The sequence below is a fragment of the Rosa rugosa genome, chromosome 1 (genome assembly GCF_958449725.1).
Source record: "Rosa rugosa chromosome 1, drRosRugo1.1, whole genome shotgun sequence".
Lineage (NCBI taxonomy): Eukaryota > Viridiplantae > Streptophyta > Magnoliopsida > Rosales > Rosaceae > Rosa > Rosa rugosa.
The window spans coordinates 48,812,268-48,836,775 of NC_084820.1; the positions used below are offsets into that span (position 1 = coordinate 48,812,268).

The 24,508-nt window shown below is 36.1% G+C and overlaps 3 protein-coding genes across 5 annotated transcripts; 1 reads left to right on the plus strand and 2 right to left on the minus strand.

The window, feature by feature from the left end:
• Nucleotides 1–812: 812 nt before the first annotated feature.
• On the minus strand, nt 813–9,761 carry LOC133725222 (uncharacterized). Of its 3 annotated transcripts, XM_062152378.1 has the most exons (7): nt 9,605–9,761; nt 9,303–9,378; nt 2,455–2,696; nt 2,170–2,339; nt 1,969–2,061; nt 1,769–1,876; nt 1,230–1,667 (listed from the first exon to the last, which is right to left on the minus strand). In XM_062152378.1, the coding sequence occupies exons 1-4, from the start codon at nt 9,617–9,619 to the stop codon at nt 2,202–2,204; spliced, it is 471 nt and encodes a 156-aa protein (XP_062008362.1). In that variant the 5' UTR covers nt 9,620–9,761; the 3' UTR covers nt 1,230–1,667; nt 1,769–1,876; nt 1,969–2,061; nt 2,170–2,201. The 3 variants fall into 3 exon arrangements, 2 of the variants coding, with proteins under 2 accessions (XP_062008362.1, XP_062008361.1); XR_009854319.1 differs by lacking the exons at nt 9,303–9,378; nt 9,605–9,761 and adding an exon at nt 813–1,055 and having other exon boundaries at nt 1,213–1,667; nt 2,455–2,808; XM_062152377.1 differs by lacking the exons at nt 9,303–9,378; nt 9,605–9,761 and adding an exon at nt 2,836–4,324.
• LOC133726487 (uncharacterized) lies at nt 3,608–7,410 on the minus strand. Its single transcript, XM_062154033.1, has 5 exons — nt 7,183–7,410; nt 5,336–7,062; nt 4,593–4,895; nt 4,422–4,509; nt 3,608–4,330 (listed from the first exon to the last, which is right to left on the minus strand). The coding sequence occupies exons 1-5, from the start codon at nt 7,408–7,410 to the stop codon at nt 3,608–3,610; spliced, it is 3,069 nt and encodes a 1,022-aa protein (XP_062010017.1).
• A 6,043-nt stretch (nt 9,762–15,804) lies between the features above and the next one.
• Nucleotides 15,805–20,722, plus strand: LOC133725220 (proline-rich receptor-like protein kinase PERK15). The gene is made up of 8 exons (XM_062152376.1): nt 15,805–16,174; nt 16,974–17,309; nt 17,433–17,519; nt 17,625–17,695; nt 18,356–18,432; nt 18,567–18,714; nt 18,970–19,131; nt 19,863–20,722. The coding sequence occupies exons 1-8, from the start codon at nt 15,928–15,930 to the stop codon at nt 20,169–20,171; spliced, it is 1,437 nt and encodes a 478-aa protein (XP_062008360.1). The 5' UTR covers nt 15,805–15,927; the 3' UTR covers nt 20,172–20,722.
• Nucleotides 20,723–24,508: the final 3,786 nt, after the last annotated feature.

A 24,508-nucleotide genomic window follows, 5' to 3' on the forward strand; every position in this document is an offset into this window, starting at 1 on the left:
ATAAAAAAGATGGCCCGAGTTTGAATTGCAAATAGACAACGAGTTCATTAATGAATTATTAGCTCAAAATACGAGTAGTACAAACACCAGAGTTTGAAAACTGCATTCTAAAAAAAATGAGCTTGAAAACTGTAACGCTAGTATCTCAAGTTAGGACAAACTGAAAACTCTAATGCATGCTAGTAGACTAAGTTAGGGCAAATTGAATGCTTTCTTCGTTATAGAGTAAACAAGATGATCATATGTTTTGTTTGATATATAGTATGAAATTAGCAGTGATGCCCGTGGGATGCTATGGGTATATGGTTACGAACATATTAACTAAAGAACATTCTTTTATACATTCACTACAACAAATCTGGGTATTAGTGACCGCTGCATTGGTCATTAAAACTAGCAAATTTGGTCACTAAATATGGTTAGTGACCAAATTCAGGTGGTCACTAGGTGGTCACTATAGGTCCCTCACTGATTCTATTTAGTGACCAACAATTGTAAGTTGGTCACTAATTCGAAATGTCTTCAATGACCACAATTTTTGGTCACTAATTCAAAATGTCTTTAGTGACCATGATCATATGGTCACAAATGATAATGACATTAGTGACCTACATGTTCATCACTAAATTGTGATACCAATGGTCACTAAATTGAATAATTTTAGTGACCATATTACTAGGTCACTGATAATTTGGTAACTAAATTGGCAACTATTCTAGGTTGTTAAGTTTGATGTTAATAACCAACAAACTTGATCACTAAGTGTGTCGCTACATTTTCAAAATTGAGACAATGTACATTTTTTCATGCAATAACCTTCTAAAAGTAGCATTCAATATATAGTCCAACACCACAAAGTGAAATGTACTCTAAAACCAGTCAATATCTCCATCTTGAAATACTACATTTGCAAATCCAAAATATAGAGATGTTAATATCCATCCTTGATAACAATTTCAAAATAGACAAAACTACATTCAAGTCTTTCTAGAAGTTCAATGAGCCTTCAATGAGAGTTTGCAAGATGTACATACTTTTTGAAGCTTAGACCAAATCTGCAATATAACAAAACATATATAGCAAGTTATAACCTTCATCCTAATGTAGTAAGAGCTGCATCTAAAAAGGCCTAGTATTCACTATACACTATAATAATTATGTTTCCATAATATAATATAATTGCAACAACCCAAGTGACTCATGTATGCATACCTTTAGTTTTGGGATAATTGTGCCATCAATTTAAGTAAAAGTGTGTCGGTCTGATTTTGTCTTGCCTTTAGTGCCTCCAACTCTTCATTTTGTTGAGTGGCTCTAGCCTTCACTGCCTCTAACTCTTCATTTTGCTGAGCTGCACCAGCTTTGACTGTCTTTAACTCCTCATTTTGCTGAGCTGCAGTAGACTTCACAGCCATCAACTCCTCTGCAAGCTGCATTGCTCGTCTTTCTGCTTGATCTGCCCTTTGATTTGCCTCCCTCAGTTGAGCATCATTTGCTGCAAGTTTAGATCTTTTAGGCTTTGGCCCAGCTCCTAAGCCTCGTATATAGCCTGATCGAGGTGGACCAACAATTTTCTAGAGAACTTTATCATAGATCTCATCTTCAGACATTATTTCACCAGTTTCTTCATTCATTTGTGGCTCGTTTTGTAGATTCTTCATCTCTTCCTACAAAAGAGTGGACATGTATATATATATATAAACCATTTTGTAAGTACTGTTATTTTTACAATAACACAATAATTGAAATAAAAAATATAGCAACTCACAAAAGCATTCTTTGCAGTATCACCAACCCATGCAGATTTCTTTTCGCTATATCGTGTGAGCTTGAAAAGGTCAATACGACCAACTTCCTCTCCATTCTCAGGATTTCGCTATTTTAGTTTAACCACAACCCAAAATATATGTCACATACACCTTTCATAGTTGAACATGCCTTAACAAAAAAACTGAAATTGAAGCTTACATTTTCAGTTCTAAGGCGACTAAATGCCTTTGTCCCTGCACAATGTGTTATCTCCAACTTATCTATGTTTTTCCTGTTTTTTTCACTTGTTTCCTGTATAAAAATCAAATCACAAACTCCACAATCTATAGCAAGTACAACTGTAGATGAAAAAAAAATTACTAATTGGCTTGAAAAAATAAACATTGAAAGAATTCTAACCAGCCACTTTCCATCTTGCCACAGATTTGCGATCAAATAGTTCCAATCTTCCTCTTCCACATCTTCAGAAATTTCTTACGCAAATTATAGCGCCAAGTGGTAAAATATCTCATCATATGTTTCTCAATTGCCTCATCGACATGAGACTCATTGCTCAACTTGAATTTTTCCTAATATCATATGATACCATATTAGCAAACAAGGCAGATTTCATGTGATAGACAATAATTTTTTGTACATAATTTAGGTCTAGTATATTTGAAGAAAATGGAATGGTATACTTACACGGGCATGGCGAATTAGCAAAGCAACATCTTCTCTTGAGAGCTCAGACCACTTCTTAATTTGCAGTGGAACATTTTTTCGAACAAAGCACCCCATACCCGTAATGTAGAATTGACAATTTGTTCCTACAGCTCTCATAGTATGCTTTGGAATATCAATATCAAGTTGAACACCATCGCGCTTCCTCTTGGATAGCTCAAGACATCGAGTCTCACCACGCACTTTCTTGCAAACTGCACCACCTACATGAATTATCAAACTGATCATATAAAACAATAATTTAAAATACTATTTATACCATTAAATTATCAAAGCTCAGTTGACAAATTATTTTTGTTTTACTTATTAATCATATTATGTACATTTTGTTTCATTACTTACTATTAGTATTAGTGATCTCTTCTACCGTGGGAGAACAAGCAACTTGAGTAGGCTCTGTGGCATTTGTAGTTGAAGTTGACTCTTGTTGAATAGAAGTTGATCCTTGGTTAATAGAAGTTGACCCTTGCTTAACAGAAGTTGATCTTAGCATTCGCATAAGTGGTGATGATTGAACTTGAGGTGGACAATGATGTTTTGGAACATGAGTAGGAATGGAAGTGATAATCTGCTCTACTGATGAGTGCAATGGGGCTGCCGGTGCTTGTGCTGGTGTTGTAGGCTTGCTTAAAGACTTTGCAAGCTTTGAAATCTTTTGAGTAGGAATGGAAGTGATAATCTGCTCTACTGATGAGTGCAATGGGGCTGCCGGTGCTTGTGCTGGTGTTGTAGGCTTGCTAAAAGACTTTGCAAGCTTTGAAATCTTTTGAGTAGATGATCGCATTTGGTGTTGTGGCAGTGCATTCGTCCGCAATTGATGTAGAAACCTTGGACCTTGTCTACCATTAGCCATAATGATATATACACACACACAACCTGTCATGAAAAAAAGAGCTATTAGCATGACTCTAAATCTCTTGAAGTAATTGTTTTAATGCTTACCTTATACAACAAAATAAATATATTTATCCTAATGCATTAAACAAACTAATGAACTAGTATCAAAATGAACTTGGAAGTTAGAATTAAAAACCCAAGCTTTGTATGACATTGACATACATATGATAAAATCATGACAATACAAAATTGTGGAATAGAATATGCATGGATTCTATTACGCAGAGTCGTCCTCGATATCATCATAAGACATCAACTCATTATCTTCATCATTAAAGTCGCCATCTTCTGCATCGCTATCTTTAGCATTCAAATCAACAACGATCATTTCTATGTCATCTCTATGTAATGACGTCTCTCCAACATCAACTTCAACTGAATCGACATAGCCATGTGACTCTTGCTGATATGGATCTTCTACCTCCTCTAATGAATCACCCACTTCAGTTTCTTTTTCTGTAAAATCATACATCCCTCTAGGCTGCGACCTTTCTACAACACGCCAATTACTACCATGCTTTGTATCTTTCAAATAGTATACTTGCTGTGTTTGACATGCCAATGCAAATGGATCATTCATATACCATTTTTTGGTAAAATTAACACTTGTAAACTGGTTCTCATCAACTTGAATTCCCCTTCTTGCATTGAGGTCCAGCCAATCACACTTGAAAACGACCACCTGATTATTTCCAAGGTATGATAACACAATTATATCTTTCAAAACACCATAAAAGTCAATACTTTTACCACGATGCTCTCCTTTGACTACCACTCCATAGTTTTGAGTTTTTTTATTTGCGTCGCGTTTCTGAGTATGAAACCTTATGCCATTGACGATACACCCACTATATCGTGCCACTTCACGCTGAGGTCCACTGGCCAAGTTTAGTAAGGATTCAACATCTTCTGTTGAATCCTCAACTTGCATCTGTTGAACCTATTTACACAACTTACCAATATTAGACTAAGCAATGAAAAATACACAAGTACAGTTTGGAATTATATATGCTAAAATATTCATCACTCACACGTCGCAAAAACCATTTATGAAACTTCTGTTGTTGTTCTTTTGCTATGTTTTGAATATTTTGCCTCTCAAGTTCTGCTTTATGTTCCCTGCATGCAGAACGAAATATTCAGAACTTGGCCAAATTATTGCCTATTAAGAATACACATCTACATTACAGCAGCTCATGTACCTTATATATGGCAGTACTTCATCGCAATTATTCAGCACATACCATCGAATCCTTGCAAAGTCAGTTAGGCTAAGAACATCATCAACTGCTCCCTTTAACAACTTAACATTCTGTGTGAAAACAGATAAACCCATCCTTCTCTCACTTACATCATGGTTCCTGTCTACTTGGTTAAACTTTGTCTCAACATCACGAAAGTACATGGAGCAAAATGTCAGGCATTCACAATCACAATAACCTTCCGCAATTGATCCTTCGGGGTGGGCTTTGTTTCTACAATAATCCTTTAAGTTATGCATTTTTCTGCAACCAGGATATGTAAATAACAGTTAATACCAAACTATGTATACATAAAGTAATCCAATTATGTTACAAATAAAGATTAATGAGGTCAAAGAAGATAAATTTTCTTATCCAAAATAAATCGAAAATGATGCAGTTCTAGTGAAGCAATGAACTAACATTCTCAACAAATTGATAGTCTTTTTAGCACTAGTACAACAAAAGAAATAAGTGCATCAACACAATAAAGAAAAATATATGCATCAGCACAACCACATCAACACAACCCCAAATATAGAAGCATCAGCACGTACCAAAGAAGAACAAAAATTTAAATGCACCACCACAACCACAAATATATGCATAAGCACAAACCACAAATATAAAAGAATCAGCACATGCCAAAAAGAAATAAATGCATCAACACAACCACATAAGAAATTAAAGCTTCTAAATATTACCTCTCAAATGGAAACATCCATCGGTATTGTACTGGTCCAGCAAGTATGGCCTCATAAGCCAAGTGAATTGGCAAATGAGTCATAATGTTGAAAAATGAGGGTGGGAAGTTCAACTCTAACTTGCATAGGAGTACGACAATATCCTTATCTAGTCTTTCCAAAACATCCAATCTCAAAGTCTTGGAAGTCAACTCCTTAAAGAATAAACATAATTTAATAATGACATCACGAACATCTTTAGACAAGTACCCACGCAAGGCAACAGGAAGAAGTCGCTGCAATATAATGTGGCAATCGTGACTTTTCAAACCATAAATCTTAGAATCAGCACAGTTCACACAATTAGAGATATTTGAAGCCATGCCATCTGGAAGTTTCGTACAACTACAGAACTCACAAAAACCCTTCCTCTCATCTGTATTAAAAGTGTAATATGCTGGTCTAAACTTAATCACACCATCAATACATTTAGGGTGTAAATCAGACTTGATGCCCATCTCTTCCATATCAAGACGAGTCTTATATGAGTCATTCGTCTTACCTTCAGTGTCCATCAATGTACCCAAAATATTATCACAAATATTTTTTTCTATGTGCATTACATCAAGATTGTGGCGTAGCTTGAGTGCGTGCCAATAGGGTAAGTCAAAGAAAATGCTTCGTTTTTTCCAATTCAAATGATCAGCACAACGCTTTCTCTTCTTCCCCTTTCCAAAACATGGTTGTGAAACATGAGCCAATTGGCGAACCACATCATCCCCTGATAATAAAGCAGGTTTTAATCTCTTCTCAACTTTACCATTAAACTCCAAATTTTTTCTGAATCTGTGATTTTGTGGCAGAAAACGACGATGATCATAATATACAGTTTTTTGCCAATTGTTCAACCATTGATGAGGTGTCTGGTCATTGCAAGTAGGACACGCCATTTTTCCTTTGGTACTCCATCCAGACAAATTTGCATATGCAGGAAAGTCGTTTATTGTCCACAATAATGCAGCTCTTAAACGGAAATTGTGTCCAGAACCAGCATCATATGTATCAACCCCAACCTCCCATAATTGCTTTAATTCTTTGATTAACGGTTGTAGAAACACGTCAATGTCATTTCCAGGAGCTCTTGGTCCAGGAATAAGCAATGACATCATGAAGTATGGATCTTTCATGCATTTCCACGGCGGAAGATTGTATGGAACAAGAAAAACAGGCCACATGCTATAAGAGGTACTTAAATTACCAAATGGATTAAAGCCATCAGATGATAATCCAAGCCTAACATTGCGAGAATCCATAGCAAATGACTCGTGCTTTAGATCAAAGTCCTTCCACACTTGAGAATCAGCAGGATGCCTCATATACTCATCATCTGGTCGTTTATCCTTGTGCCATTTCATATCTACAGCTGTTTTCTTCGATATAAACAATCTTTGCAGCCTTGGAGTTAATGGAAAGTATCTCAAGATTTTCTGGGGAATCTTCTTCTTCCCATTATCAAAAGAGTACCTAGGTTCCTGACATATCGGACACTCCAATTTATCTTCATACTCCTCCCAAAAGAGTACACAATCATTTTTACATGCATGGATCTTGTCATAACTAAGACCCAAGTCTCGTATAATCTTATTTGATTCATAATGAGATCTAGGACATGTATTTCCATCAGGTAATGCCTCTTTCACTAACTCAAGCAATGCTGAAAAGAACTTGTTGCTACCACGAAACATTATCTTTAAATGAAGCAGCTTTACAATGAAGGATAATTTAGAGAATTTTCGACAACCAGGATATAATTCTTGCTCTGCATCCCTCATCAATCATCTAAACTTATTTTCTTCCATAATAGGGACATGTTCTTGAGATTCCCTATCATCATGAGCTTGGAATTCATTTAACATTTCAACTACATCATCAACATCCTCTTCATTTTCAGATTCCAAAATATCATCTTCTAGTTCAAAATCATCGTCATTTTCTCCATGATCTGTCCACTTAGTGTAACCCTTAGCCATTCCATTTGCATATAAATGATCCTCAACTTGGTCTGGGCTATATTTACGAAAATTATTGCAATCCATGCACGGACAAGGTATCAAATCAGACCCTGGCTTCATGTGGGCAATTGCGAAATTCATGAATTGTTTCACCCCATTGATATATTCTCTCCTTCCCCTAGTGGGTAACTGAATCCAACTTCTATCCATCAACGATACAGACTAACTCTAGCAAATATTAGAAAAGAGACAGTAAACTAAGTTATAACAACTAAATTTCAATAGAAAGCTATTCAATAAAGGACCATCTTGCTTTGATTATACTAGCCAAGAAGTACTATATATCTATGTTTTAGTATATTTTAATATAAGATAGAGCATATCTATGTTTCATAACCATAAAAAAAGTTTGTAATAAGAAATAACAAAAGAAGTCTTACCTTCTTTTGTAAATTGGATATTGAGACTTGTTGGCTCCTATTCAGTAGTTGAAAGCTGCAAAAATTGGACAAGTTAATGAATAGTACAGTAACAACTTCTTCTTTTTTTAATGCACTTGATCATACTTCTTGTAGAACAGGGAATAGGAATAGAAAGATATGTTCTAGTCCAGTAAACATAGTTAAACATTCAATCATTGTTAAGCGATGTCTATTGCTATAATAGTTGTACATATACGATTACTGTTTTCCAAGGTACATTATGATAAGGATTTACTGATTTAGTTTCCATTAAGAAAGGTGTTTAGTCCTTGACTGCCCATAAATATATACCATGAGGTCCCTGTTGTACCAATCACTGAACCATTAATCTAATTAGCTCCGTAAGAATCAAAGTCACAACAAGACCCCATATATTGACAGTTCTAGATGTGCTAACAGACAAAAAGAAACAAGATAATAAGGAAACAAAAAGAGTTCATATCAAAAATACAAAAGGGATGGCAAAGAGAATTATTTTTACTGAAATAACTTATCGAGCATTTTTGTTCTCACAATGCATATCCGAAGCAAAGCACTAGAAGTGGAATTATCTATATCTCACATCCAAGGGAAAATGGTGAACATAGTTTATTTGATCAACATGCCATCAGAGATAGTTTATTGGATCCTAAGGAGCAGATATTATGAGTCAATTTAACTCAAAACAAATACTAAAAAAAAACAAAACCAGAGGTAAGTTCAAATTACTAATGCAAATTGGTGAAAACTTGGGGAAAAAAAAAGGTATTGTACGTGCATCCCTCAAAGGACATATTGCATGCAAATTTACAAACCTATAATCTGCATTCTAAAGTGTGTCTTATTACTCAAATGTAGTTTACAGCTCTTGAACCTCAAATACCAAAAAGCTGTTGAACAATTCACATTCACATGTCTTATAGCTTCAAGCGTCAAAACCATATTAGTTCCTTCAACATATATTAATTCCATTATTCATTTCAATTATATAACCAGCCATTCCTTTCATTCACTTTTACCAATGAACTTCCATATTATTTTCTCCCACATCAAAAGGGGTACCAAGAAACAAACAAAAACCATGTAAAAAAACAAAAAGCAAGAATCTGAGCTATCTATATCAGAAGGCTACTAATTTATTAACCAGTCATCAACTACAATGTCGTTACTTTCCAGCTCCTCCCTTTACATTATATATACACATTTATATCAAAAACCAAACATTAGAGGATAATAATAACAATACCGACAATCCAAACAAATAAATAAATTGGCTTGTTTGTGCAGGGACATATTTTGGCACATTAGAACAGCAAGAATATCAATGAACTCAATCTTACTGCTCCTAACAAGAGTACTGTTTTGGCAAAGATAAAATACAAAAATCTTGGCATCCATATATATTCAATTTCAAATTCCCCAAACCCAACGAGAATAAGAGTACGTTATTACTGGCATAGCAAGTAACATAAATATTCAAGTCAAAAATAAGTTGAACGACTAGCAACTTCTTACCCAGAAATACAAAAAGCCAATCCTTCTTCTCGACTCCAGCTGAACCTTGAACCAGAAATATGAAAAGCCCAGCAACCTAATCATTACAAATAAGGAAAATCAAATCAAAAATCAAACAGCTATAACCCTAAAATTAAATTGAGTACCAAATTGCTTCATGAAACCTCTCTATTCAAACCCCCAAAGTCAATTTGATTGCCAAAAAATGAAAAAACCGAAAGTCAAATAGCTCAACCCGAAATCACAAACGAAGCCATTTCACACAATTCAAACCAACGAAGGAGGAGGAGGAGGAGGAGTACCTCGTCTTTGAGCATGGAGCGGATATGAGCAGAGGAGAAGATGGAAGGTGAAGAACGCAATAGTAGTGGAGGAGAAGATGAATCTGAGTCAGGAGAAGAACACGAAATTTATCTTTGGGGACCGCTTTGTGAAAATTTGGGAATCGCGCGCTTATAACTTTGGGAGACCGCTTTGTGAAAATTTGGGAATCACCGCTTGAAATAATACATTAAAGAATTAGTTGGTCACTAAGTGCAGGTGTTATTAAAACTTGCAGTGGCCAAACCTAAGCTGGTCACTATTAATTAAGCATTTGGTCACTACGAAATCATAATTAGGCGGGAGTTCTAAAAAATCTAGCGCCAACTATTTTAATGACCAATGAATAATGTTAGTCACTAATTCTATTCTATTAATGACCAACTATGAGTTGGTCACTATGATTTGGTCATTAATGCCCAGATTTGTTGTAGTGATTTATAATTGTATTTACAATTTTCAAAACAGTAGATGCTAACCAACTACTTTTGCAAAAAAATTGTTAAGACTTAGCTTTGCATTTCCAAAATGGATTCAAACCCATTAGACTATATATGTTTCTGTGAAAAGGGCATGGCCAGACCAACTACTTTACATTAATTCTCCAGATGTGTCCTTAGTTGATTCCATCATGTCAGTTGCATCCTTGGCTGCGGGAAACAGCTCGTTTCAGGGGCTATATATTTTTCCAATTCCTCCTTCGTTCTCCTAACTTCAGCGGTTTTTTCCACCATGCTTGCAATATCTGATTTCTTCAAGGTATAGCATTGGCTAGATTTCTTTACTTCACCCTGTATAAAACATGAAACGATATAAGTAGCAACAAAGTTCTTCTTGAAATTCTTTTGCTTTGTATTCCCTCAATTCCTTTCAAAAATAACTTAGATTCCCTAAATCATGAGCTAATATTTATATAAGAATCCAGAAAAGATACAATGTCCATTGGGATTGCACAAATATTTTATTTTCACAACCAAAATCCAATATGCTATAGTAATAGAAAATTCATGTCTGCAAAAAACTCAAAAAAGCATGCAGTCCATTTCTAATTGGAAATCAAATAAAAAAGTAAAAAGTCTAATCAATATTGTCAACCATGTGGAAGAGAAACAGAGCATATTTTTAGGTAATCATGTATTTAATATTCTAACTCATGGGGTAATACGTTGCCAAATGTCGGAACTATTGCAATAGGCATATATTTCCAAATGAGATGATTGCAGTAACTGGCAACACATAGTAGCAGGAATTTAGACATATGAGTAATTTGTCCACAAGCATAATATCCAAGGTCAATCTTTAACATGTTCAGATGCAAAAATAACCTGTCGCCAAATACAGATTTCTAGCCATGCGTCTACCTAAAAGTACTTTTCATGAATAACTACTTTTAGAATATTAGAAAAGATATCTATAAACTGGGAAGCCAAATTCATGCTGAAATTTAGAAAGCCAAGAACTAATACTTACTTCAAACTGATCAATTTTAGCTTAACAAAGAGGTACACGATCTTTCAGCTTTCCAGAATGTCACAGTCAACCTCCTGAACAGAGTTGTCCTTTATCTTGTCTCTCTCTTTTTGGATGTCCTGTGAAATCCAATTTTATTTCATCACATACTATAACTCAGAGTAAACAGACATGTTCATGGAGAACTGATTCTTCTGAACCAGGAGTACTACAAAAACACAAAATGATTTCATATAGACAGACACACATAATTCTACCTTTGTCATTGTCAACATGGCTTCTTTGGGTTCATAATCTCTGAGGCATTATGCAGACAGCAGCGTATTAAAGTGCGTAAGACATACATTATAATCCCAACATATAGAACTGCAATTATAGGGAAAAAAGAAAAGAAAAAAGAAACCACTTACAGACTGTAGCCAAATGTAATCCAGAATTGTCCATTATACAAAAGGCTCATTTGGTGGGTTTTTGTGAAAGAAATTCGGGAGAAGACAGAAAAGGGAAGGTAAGCTTGAATTTTGGGTGCGATTGATTGGGTTTTGAAGTTCGGTGCATGCAATTCTAGGTAGTGCATATGAATGTGGGTTTATCTATCTGGATTCTTTTGGCATTTGAATTTGGTTTTGTGGGTGATTGTGTGTGCTGCTGTTTCTTCTGTTGATTGACAGAGACAGGGAGAAGGAGATGGCTTTGATCTTGCAGTTGTTGTTGTTGATCGACAGACACAGAAAGATGATCGAAGCTGGAGTACAGCAGATCGGTCACCGATCAAAGGAGAAGTCCGAGGTGAGCTAGCTCTTTCTTCCCTTATACCGTTATCCAATTTGAGACTGAAATATATTTGAAAACTAAAACCTGTTTATTTATTTCCATGAAAAATGTTTCTGGGTTTTGTTAATTTCAGCAAGTAAAAATAAATGCTAGGGGTATTATGATTAGGTTCGGTGTGTAAAGATAGGAACTTTCATATTCTTTGAAGCATGCATTATGGTCAGAAAGCACGCATATCTTAATCATTTGATAAACTGAGAAGTTTGAAGTAGATAATTGCTTCTAAAATCTTTGATTTGTGACCAGTCGAAAATATTGAGTGATAGTGGATACCCAAGAGTATGGTGAACCTAAGATTAGTGAGAATTTGGTCAAAATGTCTAAAACAACATAGTTTGAAATTTATGGAATGGAAGGAAAGTAATACAGAACATACAAGGGAAATGGTTTATTATCACCCAGTGTCATGGCTTGAAAGAATATAACAGTAATCTTCCAGCCAAGCTTTAATGCTGTGATAAAGCTTTTTTTGTATTTTTTAGAGCATAACATATATGTTATACTGTACATGTTATATGATTCTGCGTATTTTGACATAGGTACAAAGACCTTCTGCTGGCAGTACTTATCTCAAGTTACTTCAAGATGTTTCTAATTGCAATGATGGTTTGCAAATCTGATGGTTTCTTGTTCTAATTTTTTTTTTTTTTTTTTTTACTCTCCTTAAGTATACTTGGTTAGACTCCACGTCTAATCTAATTCAAGCACCCCTTCTACAGGTCTGGGAATATCCTTCTGTGATTTTGATCATTGATTTATTTGTATTATCCTCCAACACTGTGACACTCAAAGGTTAGACGATAAAGTATTTACAGTCTTGGACATCATTTTATAGTTTTCAATTTCAATATCTACATCACTATTTATGCCTGGTATCTGCTAAATGCATATATCCAAGTAGTTTAGAGTTGTTTAATGTAATGGTCATGATGTAAATAGATACTTTTTCTTGATTTGATATGGAGGTGTGCATTAGCTAATATTATGTTTTCATAGCATTTCTCAAATTCTCCATCTGCAAGATTTTGTAACTTTGGATGATGACTGCAGTTGAACACAGTTGAACATCTTTCTTTTTCTTCTTTGGGTGAAACAGTGATAACTCGGTCAGCTATGAGTAGATGTATAGCAGCTTGCTTTAGTGCTCATGTTGTAAAGTTTTTAGTCACACAAAGGTGCTGGACTTGGGAACTTTGAGATCTTTTCTCACTTGTTGTTTGTTATAGGAGAGATCTTCTATCATTGTTGTGTCTGAAATTTCTTTCTTCGAGAAAGGCGGCACTTTTGAAAATTGTTTTAGTTATTTCCTGCAAAGGAAGAGGCAGTGACAGATAATTAAGATGAATGTTGTAAAAGAATATGGTGAACCCAGGTAAGTTTTGTATTGATGACCTGTTAAGTGAGCTAATATCAACATCAACATGCTATAGTGTAGTTAGCACTTATCATTCTATAATATAGACATACTATAGTGTAGTTAGCACTTATCATTCTATAGTGTAGACATACTATAGTGTAGTTAGCACTTATCAGTGGTAGCATTTTATATTTCTGTAAACTCTCTATATAAACCTCTGTTATGAGATGAATAAAAACAAGACAATTAAGTCTCTCAATCGTGTTATACTTAACACCATGTAAAAGAACAAAGCCTGAATTTGTAGCAGAGAGGGGCTGAAGCATCGTGGCATGAGACTAAATCTTTTAGCAGGCTAAAGAATATAAAAACAAATTCATATATGTTGTGTTTTACTTTGTATATAAGGTCTGCACAAAAATTAGTTCTCTACATTGTACCTTTTGTTATATTGTGCGTTGATTATCAATGAGTTTCAAATAGTTGTCATATTATAAGCTATTTTGGTATTTTAATAGGAACATCATTCATTTTGATGGTTTCTAATCAATATGATTAGTAGCATTTGATAAGCTTTGGGCCAACTAATCCAAGATAGTGATTACTCTTTGATATTTCATATTTGATTGAATATCTCTATATTTACTTTAGCCGTAGTGGCATGGCTAAAGACCTAATATCTCTGCATTTGCTGATAAAATACAAGCGGATAATAAACCCACAGCAACGTGACTTGACTTTTCAGCATACGAAAACTGGCAAGACGTGGAAAGATTTGATTAGTGTAAAGACTTGGAAAGTGACAGTGTAAAGACTTGGAAACTGACAGTGTAAAGACTTGGAAGTTGTGTTGCCGTGACTTTTCAGCATATGAAAACTGGCAAGACGTGGAAAGACTTGGAAACTAACAGTGTAAAGACTTGGAAGCTGTGTTGCCGTGACTTTTCAGCATATGAAAACTGGCAAGATGTGGAAAGACTTGACTAGTGTAAAGACTTGGAAGTTGTGTTGCCCTGACTTTTTAGCATATGAAAACTGACAAGACGTGGAAAGATTTGACTAGTGTAAAGACTTGGAAACTGACAGTGTAAAGACTTGGAAGCTGTGCCGTGACTTTTCAGCGTATGAAAACTGACAAGACGTGGAAAGACTTGACTAGTGTAAACAATTAAGTAGAAGCAAGCCAAGCAACTCTTTCAGCCAATAAGAGTAATTCCAACAGTTTCCCCATATTTTGATTTTTCTCTATTTTAGGGAAAAATGAGTCTCTTTTGCTCTAACAGATTCCATATAACTATCCCCATTTTATGGATAGTGAGGAAAGAGAAAACCAAATTCCCTAAATTTATACCAATCTCTAAAATTTTAAGAAAGAATTATGGAGATTTTAGAGATTACTGTAAAATAGAAAATTTGTTAGAGTTGAAGAAGAAAAAGGGGCTAAAGCATTGATTTTTGCTTCCCTATAATACAGAAATTATAGGGAAGTTGGAGTTGCTCTAAGTACAGTAACTCTTCACGAATTATTCTTATGTAATTTTATGTAGGAATTAATTTTAAAATATTTTCCCCAACTCATTCTCACCATGAAGTAATTCCATTTATGGACTACAGAGGTTTAACAATTTCTAGGGGATTGGATATCATGCCACCCTCAAATGAAATAATTTCATTGATGGACTACAAAGGTTCAACAATTTCTAAGGAATTGAATATTATGCCACCATTAATTGGAGATTTTTTGAGGAGTCCATAATATCAATTTTTTATCTTTATTATTTGTATTTTCCTTTCGATCTCTACCCACTTCACCAATCCCACTCATCTAACAATGAGATTTGAATACATAATTTTTAGGGCTAAATACAAATTACTACCCTGTGGTTTAGGTCCAAAATCAATTCAGTCCCTGAACTTCTAATTTCATCAAAAACACCCCTGCACTTTCAATTTTGATCTAATAGGTCCAATTTGTTAGTTTTCCGACAATTGAGTTATTTAACTTGTTAATGTGGATCATATATGACCTATATTTTATGATGTGGTGTCAAGGTGGTCTGCATTGTTAATTTAGGAGTGAGTCCTACTATTAAAAATAAATAGTTTTTCAACAAATAATCCAACTATTTGAAAGAATATTAACGAATTGGACCTATTAGATCAAAATTGAAAGTGCAGGGGTGTTTTTGATGAAATTAGAAGTCCAGGGACTGAATTGATTTTGTACCTATACTATAGGGTACTAACTAGTATTTAGCCCTAATTTTTATATTTCAGTAATTTTTTTACATAAAAAATAATTTAACATAAAATTCTCGATTCTAATCAGAATAAAAAAAAATTAAAAAAGAATGAAGAATTTTCCAAATCCAACTCATTTTTTCTGTTATGACGTAATGCAATACCGAACTCATTTTTTCTTTTATGACGTAATGCAATACGAATTGTAACGGTCTTCCATCCCCCCAATTCTCACTTAACCAAAACCGGGTCCCACCAAATGTGTTCATCTCTTCTACACCAACCACCATCACCATGGTGTGACTATTCATTTTCTTCAGACCCTGCATCTTCTTCACCAAGTCAAATTCAAAAACCTCCGATTCGCTTCAATCCCCCGCTACCTTTCAAACCTCACCGGCCATGTCGGAGCAGGGCAACGGTACTGATCCTACCACTACTCCTCCGACACCAACCAACTCATCCGCGTCTCTCCCTCCTCCGACACCAACCAACTCATCCGCGTCGGGGAGCACGCCGGTCGGGGTTATAGTCGGAGTTGCGACAGGAGGGTTCAGTGTACTTGTTGTAGTGGTCATTATCTTCTTTATCTATCGGAGACGGAAGAACAGGTTAGCGAGAGCTAATGAGTCAGGGCAACAACTCAAAGGTAATTCAAAACTTATAAGCAGAAATCTTGAAGTTCTTGCATATTGATATTTTTTTTTTTTTTTTTTGGGGTAAACCACTAGGTATAGGTATAGAGTACTCTATACCTATTAGAAATGCTTAGCTAGCAGTGGAGTTAATACAATGAAGGTTCCTATTGCCAGTGGAATGCTAAATTTGATTTGAAATTGATCCTATCTTTATTTCTTGTATTGATCCTATTAGATTCTAGTAGTGAGAGACTCATTCATTAAATTTTTCCTGATTTTCTATAACTGCTGACTTTGATTTAGACGTGCCACTGGAGATTATATATTTAGTTTAATTGATGATTTAGTTGTCTTCATAGATCTTTATCGTGTTACACTTCACTTGCTTTCTCGTAGCACCTTTTATTTGTCCTAGTTCGTTCCCCACCAAGCAGCCCTTATAAATCTCTGGACTAGGGAAAACAGAATGGTTTCGTCTATGCAGTTCTTTTGTTGGTGTAATAATGTTTCATCGATCTTTGATAGTGTCGAAAGACAACCACCATCGATCTCGTGCTAAATTGGCTTTCACCTTGCTCTCAGTGAGAAAAATAGTGTCAGACATTCGCGCGTTTGCATGTAAACTTTCATGAAAGCTTATGAATTTGAATACAAAGTCATATACGTTCAATTAGCATGCATCCAGATTCCAGACCATATAGACCCTAAGCAAAGGAAAGCAGTCATGTGCATCCCTTATATATTTAGCCATGCATGTTTTTATCTTCCCCCACGGCCGTTAACTTTCTAAGGATGAATCGTATGGATCAGATAAACCGCCCCCAGCCTTTGGATTTTCCGAAAGCACATTTACATATGACGAATTAGTTATGGCAACAAATGGATTCTCCAACGACAATCTTCTTGGTCAAGGAGGCTTTGGTTTTGTCCATAAAGGTATTCTTCCAAATGGGAAAGTGGTTGCAATTAAACAGCTGAAAGCTGGGAGTGGACAGGGGGAGCGTGAATTCCAGGCAGAGGTTGAAGTCATTAATCGTGTCCATCACAGACATCTTGTATCACTGGTTGGATACTGCATTAGTGGGGCCCAGAGATTGCTTGTTTATGAGTTCGTTTCCAACAACACCTTGGAATTTCACTTGCATGGTAAGTCCTTTCGGTGGTTTTTTGTTTATTATATTCCTCGCTGTTTTCCTGCAATCACCAAAGAATAAAAAAAAAAAGGGCAGTCTGGTCTCTGAGAGAATCTTATCAAAGAAACCTTTGCAGGAAAGAGGCGACCAGCTATGACTTGGCCAACAAGAATGAAAATTGCTCTAGGATCTGCAAAAGGATTGGCATATCTCCATGAGGACTGTAAGTTCTCTTTGAATGCTAGCTTTTTTATTTTGGGAACTACATACAAATTTTCTGGGCTGTTATTTTCCTTGCAAGTTGCCTACTCTTGAGCGATATCTTCAGGTCATCCCAAGATCATACACCGTGACATCAAGGCTGCCAATATTCTTATTGATGACAACTTTGAGGCAAAGGTAGGTTGTAATAGCTTTCACATTTTGATATGATTCATCATACACTTCAAATGTATAAAGCTCATGATGTTCTTGCTGCATAGTTGGTCACAGAGCTGGCAAAGGTAGGTTGTAATAGCTTTCACATTTTGATATGATTCATCAAAAACTTCAAATGTATAAAGCTCATGATGTTCTTGCTGCATAGTTGGTCACAAAGCTTTAAAGCTTGATGACTAAAGTAATCTCATAAACACTAAGTCTGAAAAACAAATCCTTTATGTAAAAAATTACACTTACTTTGAAGACATGATGGTCAATTTGGTAATGCGATGAAAATTACACTAAGTCTGACTTTGTTTTGCTTATAACTACAATTGAAATAGAAAAGGAGAGAAGCATGTATATACGAGGTCTAGAGTTTGTTACTATATCACCAATATCTTGATCCTTGATGACTTTGTTTTCCTTCATCTGCCACTGCCCATGTCAAAATCAAAGAAATGTGTGTTAGTTGGATATTACGGGATAACTTTAAATGTAAAATTTTCCTATCAGTACTGCTTAGTTTCCGAATAAGACAATATACTCTTAAGAGGAGTTATTGAATGTATTTTGCATTTCTTATCAAATGCAGATAATATTAACGTGTACTATGTATTGTATGTATTCTTTGTTCAGGTTGCAGACTTTGGACTTGCCAAGTTGGCCTTAGATACAGATACTCATGTCTCCACAAGGGTTATGGGAACTTTTGGGTAAGATTGATGTAGTCTGCATTACTCAACACTGATTTGTAGGTTCCATGCAGTCTAAGTTTGTACTGAAAGGTTGTAGTGGTTGGTTGATTTACTAACAGTGTTTCATCCGTTACTTGTTTGTAAATATTCAGATACTTAGCTCCTGAATATGCATCCAGTGGAAAGCTCAGTGATAAGTCAGATGTCTTCTCATTCGGGGTCGTGCTATTGGAATTGATTACTGGACGCCAACCCATTGATAAAACTCATTCCTTCACTGATGATAGCATGGTTGAGTGGGTGCGTATACAATATGTTCACTACTAATTCTTGGCAGTTCATCTGCATCAGTTTGTGGTAATATGGCTGTATCTTATTAGAAGATAACGCAGTTGCTTCATGACCTATCCGTTTTATGTTATGGCTTTCTTTCGTCAAATCTTGCTATATGCTTTCATGGAGAATTCTCTGCTCTGCTCTCTCCCTGTGAAACTTTTAGTAACTATGAAGCTTGAATGGCCCGGAAAGATTATAGACACTGTTATTGAATTTCAGGCAAGGCCTTTGCTCACGCGAGCATTGGAAAAGGGAAACTTTGATGGTCTTGTTGATGAAAGGTTGCAGAATGATTACAACTCCAGCGAAATGGCTCGTATGATTGTCTGCGCTGCTGCTTCTGTGCGTCATTCTGCCCGCCGTCGGCCAAAGATGAGCCAGGTAATCTTACAAAGTTCCAAAGTTTGTTTGAGCTGATGCGATAGAACTATTTGTCTTGTTTACATCCTCCTTTTTCTTTACAATTCAAATATCTTTCTGTGAGTATGGAGTCTCGTAGGACGCCTCTTAATATATGTAAATATATACATATATATTTGGTGTGTTTATTAAAATTTTGTCTTTGTTGAAGTGTATCATAAGCTATGCCAGGCTACTACTTTGGAAGGATGGTTCAAGCATCAGTTTTAGATCATCTTTGAAATCTTCTTCTTCTAGAATGACCCGTTTAGTTTTTGTTTTACATCAGTCGAGACCAACTGACAATAGGCCTAGGACCAAACCACCAATCCCTGGTAGGTTCTCTTGGTTTAATGGTTGGCTTTTACTTGAATAGTTCAAACTATTAGCACTTGGGAACGGCCATAACATAAGAGCCTCCAAACTTTCAAAGAAGTTATAAATGATAGTCAAGATGTGTGGTTACTGTATCCATGGAGGTATTTGATAAATTATGGTGGAAAAGGAAACGCTCTTCCCACAGATGTTGGATTCTTGTTTATGACTATATAGTAGGAAAAACTGTTATCTCATTTAACGGCAAAACTTGAACAATGCGTGACTATATACATAATAATATCATGTGACTTTTCAAATGCTGATTATGTGTGAAACCCATATAAACACCATAGTTCAGCCTTTGGCATTTTATTCTAATATTTGACCAAAAGCAGGTAGTTCGAGCTTTGGAAGGCAATCTTTCTCCAGATGAATTAAATGAAGGAGTTATACCAGGTCAAAGTATGATATACAGTTTCTCTGAAAGCACACAATACGGCACTCGTGAATACAAGGAAGACGTGTTGAACTTTATAAAGTTGGCACTAGAAAGCCAAGAGCTAGATCAAGGAATTAGTGAGACCAGTGGGCCCAGCAGTGATTTTGGCCAGCACCAATCTGCCTCTAGTGGTGAAGGCCAACAAACCAGTCAAGATATCGAACACGGGCGAATGGACAAAGACAGCCAAGACTATTTATGGTAAAAGCTCTTGACAACCGATTCCCAGATTCTTGAACGTACAATGCCAATTTCTCCCACTCTCCACCCTGTATGCTCCCTAACTTGCTGAACCACAGACGCTATTGGCATGCTTACTTGGAAACACCACTTCTAACTGTACATTTGGTAAAGTGAATGTATCTATTGTTTAGGTAGGTAAGTGAGCTTTCCTCTGAGTTGCATACTCGGCTGTTTGAACCATTTAAGTGCTTCTTCCCATACTAAAGTTTGATTGGATCTGGTGGCTAGTGTGTTCATATCAAAATCTATCAATCACATTAGTCCCCAATAAGCTCCTAGATGGAGTTGGCAGAGGGAACAAAATTGACATCATTTACTGTAGGCACAATTTGGAGAAGGAATAATTTTTTAATGTAGTTTAGTGAAAGCTCTGTGTACATGTTGTATTACTATTTTTTTTGACCAAATACATATATTTTGTATTCTGTATATCAATAAACTGAAAAGTTGGTTTGTCATGTCTTTTATTGTAATTTAAATTGTATTCAATATAGTTCTTGAAACCTTGATCTATCTTGTATTACAACTGACTCTACATGATTAAGGATTGAGATATAAATTCTCAAATTCAAGCCTCTTTGATGCATTTTTTTTTTTTGGAAACAAAGAATTTTCATAAAAGGGCCAGGTTTGATGCAAATGCTGTACTGATCATTCCATTGGATTCCTAAACTGTGCTGCTCCAAAAGCAACTGATCTTCAAGAAACAGAGCACTTCCCCAGTTTTCTGTCTAATTTGACCTCCCTCCAGTCCAACCAACATATCTCACTCATTTGGAAAGATTTTTACAATCTGCAAAGTCCTTTGAAACCTAGACACCCCTAGATTTTGAATATATATATATATATATATATATATTTTAAGGAAACAGTACTGAGATTAAGGCAGGGTTACAATCTTGCTGCAGAATGTCAAGAATGCAGCTCGGCATATGGTCAAACCACATCTCTCCTTGTTCAGACTCATAGGCAATATTAGCCAATCTATGTGCTACTCTATTACAAGAACGTGGGGCAAAACTGATTTGGACTCCTTGAATGCCCCGCATTGTAAACTGAATGTCATTGAGTATACTGCCCAGCGATGACAAAATGGGAACTGAGCTTGTAATGTCGGTTACTGCTTGTAGGCAATCTGTTTCAATTATGATGTTCTGTAGCTGCATATGTTGGACCAAGTCTAGCCCTGCTTTGATGGCCAGCAACTCAGTATGCTGTGCAGAGCTAACATGGCATACCGGCTGACTAAAGGCAGCCCTGAACTGGCCATTTGAGTCACGCAGGACACCACCACATGTTCCCTGTGGCAAGTAACCACCATCAACATTTAATTTCAGTGTATCAGCAGCCTGCCAGTGCTTTACTGCTCTTGGGAGGTTCGGCACAGCCGGTTTACGAGCATTCTGAAATTCCTCCAACCAAGTGAAGCAACTGAACAACATATCATTTGGAGTTTGTACTTTGTTCTCCCACAACATAGCATTTCTATTTTTCCACAGTCCCCATATGAGCATAACAAGCTTTAATTTCAAACACCTCAGCTTTAAGATGGACTGCTTGCTCCAACATCCATTCTTTAAAAATCAAGTTTGGCAGTATAGTGTGATGCAGATTAAAGGGTGCGGCAGAGAGTAACTCAAGAGCAGTAGGACACTTACCAAATAAGTGAGCAGTGTCTTCACACCCATGATTGCATAGAAGGCAATGAACATCCCCCATATACCCTTTAGTGAGTAGCCTTTCTCCTGTGGGAAGCAAGTTGTGACAGGCCCTCCAAACGCAAATCTGGACCTTGCCCGGCACTTTTGTCTTCCAAAGTCTCCTCCACAGCTCCTTAAAAGGATCACCAGTAGATGAGGTTGCTAAAGCCTGTACAAGAACATACTCCCTGGCACTAAAATAAGCACTCTTAACAGTGAACAGGCCCCGTTTCTCAAAACTCCAATAGAGCTTGTCTTGCATAGGATTTCGACTCAGTGGAATACTAAGAATGTGCTCAGCAACATTATAATTGAAAAGAGTGTGCACATAAGCATCAATCCATGTATGAGTTTGATGATTTATAAGGTCAGCAACCTTTTCAAAAATAGTGTCCACCGGTCGTTGAATGAGGTATGTAGGGCATTTTGGAATCCAAGTATCATTCCAAATATGGACCTGTGAACCATCACCAATTCTCCATTTGGTGCCTGCTTTTAAAACTGGTCTGCCTTCTAGTATACTTCTCCAAGAGAATGATGGTGCATCTCCTAATGTAGCCTCCCAAAACGAACAATTTGGGAAGTATCTTGCCTTGTAAAGCTGAGCAATTAATGAATGAGGGTTGGTGATGATCCTCCATCCTTGCTTGGCTAACATCGCCAAGTTATAAGCATATATATTTTTGAATCCCATACCACCCTCATGCTTTGTCAAACATAATTTCTCCCAACTTCTCCAACGAATTTTTTTCTTCTCATTCGTGTCACCCCAAAAGAAAGAAGCACATAATTGATGGATGTCATCACACATACCCTTCGGAAGTAAGTAGCAATTCATTGCATATAATGGCATGGTTTGTGCAACAACTTTAATTAAAATTTCTTTACCTGCACCACTGAGAATTTTGGACTTCCAACTGACCAATTTCTTTGTCAACCTTTCCTTTATGTACTGGAACCGTTGTGTGACTTGTATCTTAGACTTGCCTACTCTCAAAGGCAAACCTAAATATCGATCATGTTCCTCAACACATTGCACTTCCAGAGCAGCAGCAAGAACAGCTTGTAAGTCAGTGTGCACATTTTTACTAAAAACGACACTGCTTTTTGAAAGTTTGTCTTCTGGCCCGAGGAAATAAGAGCTTCCTTTCGAAGAACGTGCAAATGGTAGTCAAGATGTGCTGTTACTGTATTCATGAGGTATTTTATAAACAAGGGTGGAAGAGAAGATCATTGCTTCGGGACAGATGCATGTAGATTCTGTTTGGTAGAACTGTCCTAGTGTACTTGTATGGTTAAAATTGTCGACATTCCTAAGATGTTTAATCATTTCCAATCTGACTATGCAAATGCTGATTTCATTTTCAAACCGACTAAAAGCAAGTAGTTCAAGCTTTGGAAGGAGATCATTTCCAATCTCATGATTTCATTTCCACTCTTTCTCTAGAGGAATTAAATGAAGGGTTCATACCAGGTCGAAGTATGGTCTACATCTCCTATGGAAGCATGGAATACGTACAACACTCATGAATACAAGGACGACATGAAGAAGTTTCATAAACTAGCACTAGAAAGCCAAGAGCAAGAGCGGGTCTTCGTGTATAGGAGTCGGGTGAGTTGTGTGCAAGAGTGAGAATAGCTAATGGTTAGAGTGATCTCTTCTAGGTTGAGATAAGTTGTACAAGTGGTATCTGTTTGGATACAAATGGCTCTGGTTGCGCATAAACTTGAGCCGTGTAATCTTGTGCTTATGTAATTTTCTCATTAGTGAAGATGAAAACTCTCCGAAGATATAGGCATAAAGTTGGCCGGACATTCCACAAGTAGAAGTTGCAAACACGTGTACATAACATTAGATTTTGATCACCTATCTACTTTTTCTCATCATCGGGTAGTATTAAATCTATAAATCTCTTCAAATCACTTTTTGACCAAAGAAAACTTCAAATCACATGTGGTGTGGGATTACTTTTTCTCTGAGACATGTTGGCTATAAATTAGCCATTGGGGATGGATGCTCTTTCTTTCAACCTCGTTAAATCTTGTTTTCCTCTTGGCCTGGTTATTTCTTCTTTCATCTCTACTACTGGTACTTGTGTGGCCGGTGTTTAATTTTCCAACAAGTAGTACTTACTACATTACACATTGATCCGATAATCCATCATAGCTTTTCTTCCTGGCCAGGCTGAACATCTCAACTCTTTCACTGATAGAAACTTATTTTTCACATACCGGATACATATAAATTAGATTGAATTCTCAAAGTTCTTTACTCAGCCATGAATGCATAACAATCAAAGATAACCATGATACACACTAAGTTTAAAACTATTCTTTTTATAAGAACATACAAGATACACAAGTCATGAATCATATAGAAAGATCATTATGAGCCATGGAAAGTCTGATTGCTAACTAAACCAATTCAAGTGGATACGCCATCTATCATTAGCCTAGGTTTGTTTAACTCTCACTAGTGTTCATAATGATTACTACTTATGATTTAAGAATAACAAAACTATTATGTGAATTACTTAAACCTAGCTCCAATACACAAAAACATCTTATGTTGGCCACCATAAAACGCTAACATATAAAA

What these genes read in the sequence shown, in the direction of transcription:
- LOC133725222 (XM_062152377.1), bottom strand. Translation starts at nt 3,397, where the DNA reads ATGCTAATAGCTCTTTTTTTCATGACAGGTTGTGTGTGTGTATATATC. An exon ending in AGAGATCACTAATACTAATA is followed by an intron (nt 2,697 to 2,835) that starts GTAAGTAATGAA and finishes TAATTCATGTAG; the next exon opens with GTGGTGCAGTTTGCAAGAAA. An exon ending in TGCTAATTCGCCATGCCCGT is followed by an intron (nt 2,340 to 2,454) that starts GTAAGTATACCA and finishes ATATGATATTAG; the next exon opens with GAAAAATTCAAGTTGAGCAA.
- LOC133726487 (XM_062154033.1), bottom strand. Translation starts at nt 7,410, where the DNA reads ATGGATTGCAATAATTTTCGTAAATATAGCCCAGACCAAGTTGAGGAT. An exon ending in TGGATGTTTCCATTTGAGAG is followed by an intron (nt 4,896 to 5,335) that starts GTAATATTTAGA and finishes TCCTGGTTGCAG; the next exon opens with AAAAATGCATAACTTAAAGG. An exon ending in GAAGTACTGCCATATATAAG is followed by an intron (nt 4,510 to 4,592) that starts GTACATGAGCTG and finishes TTCTGCATGCAG; the next exon opens with GGAACATAAAGCAGAACTTG.
- LOC133725220 (XM_062152376.1), top strand. Translation starts at nt 15,928, where the DNA reads ATGTCGGAGCAGGGCAACGGTACTGATCCTACCACTACTCCTCCGACA. An exon ending in ATGATAGCATGGTTGAGTGG is followed by an intron (nt 18,715 to 18,969) that starts GTGCGTATACAA and finishes ATTGAATTTCAG; the next exon opens with GCAAGGCCTTTGCTCACGCG. An exon ending in GTCGGCCAAAGATGAGCCAG is followed by an intron (nt 19,132 to 19,862) that starts GTAATCTTACAA and finishes GACCAAAAGCAG; the next exon opens with GTAGTTCGAGCTTTGGAAGG.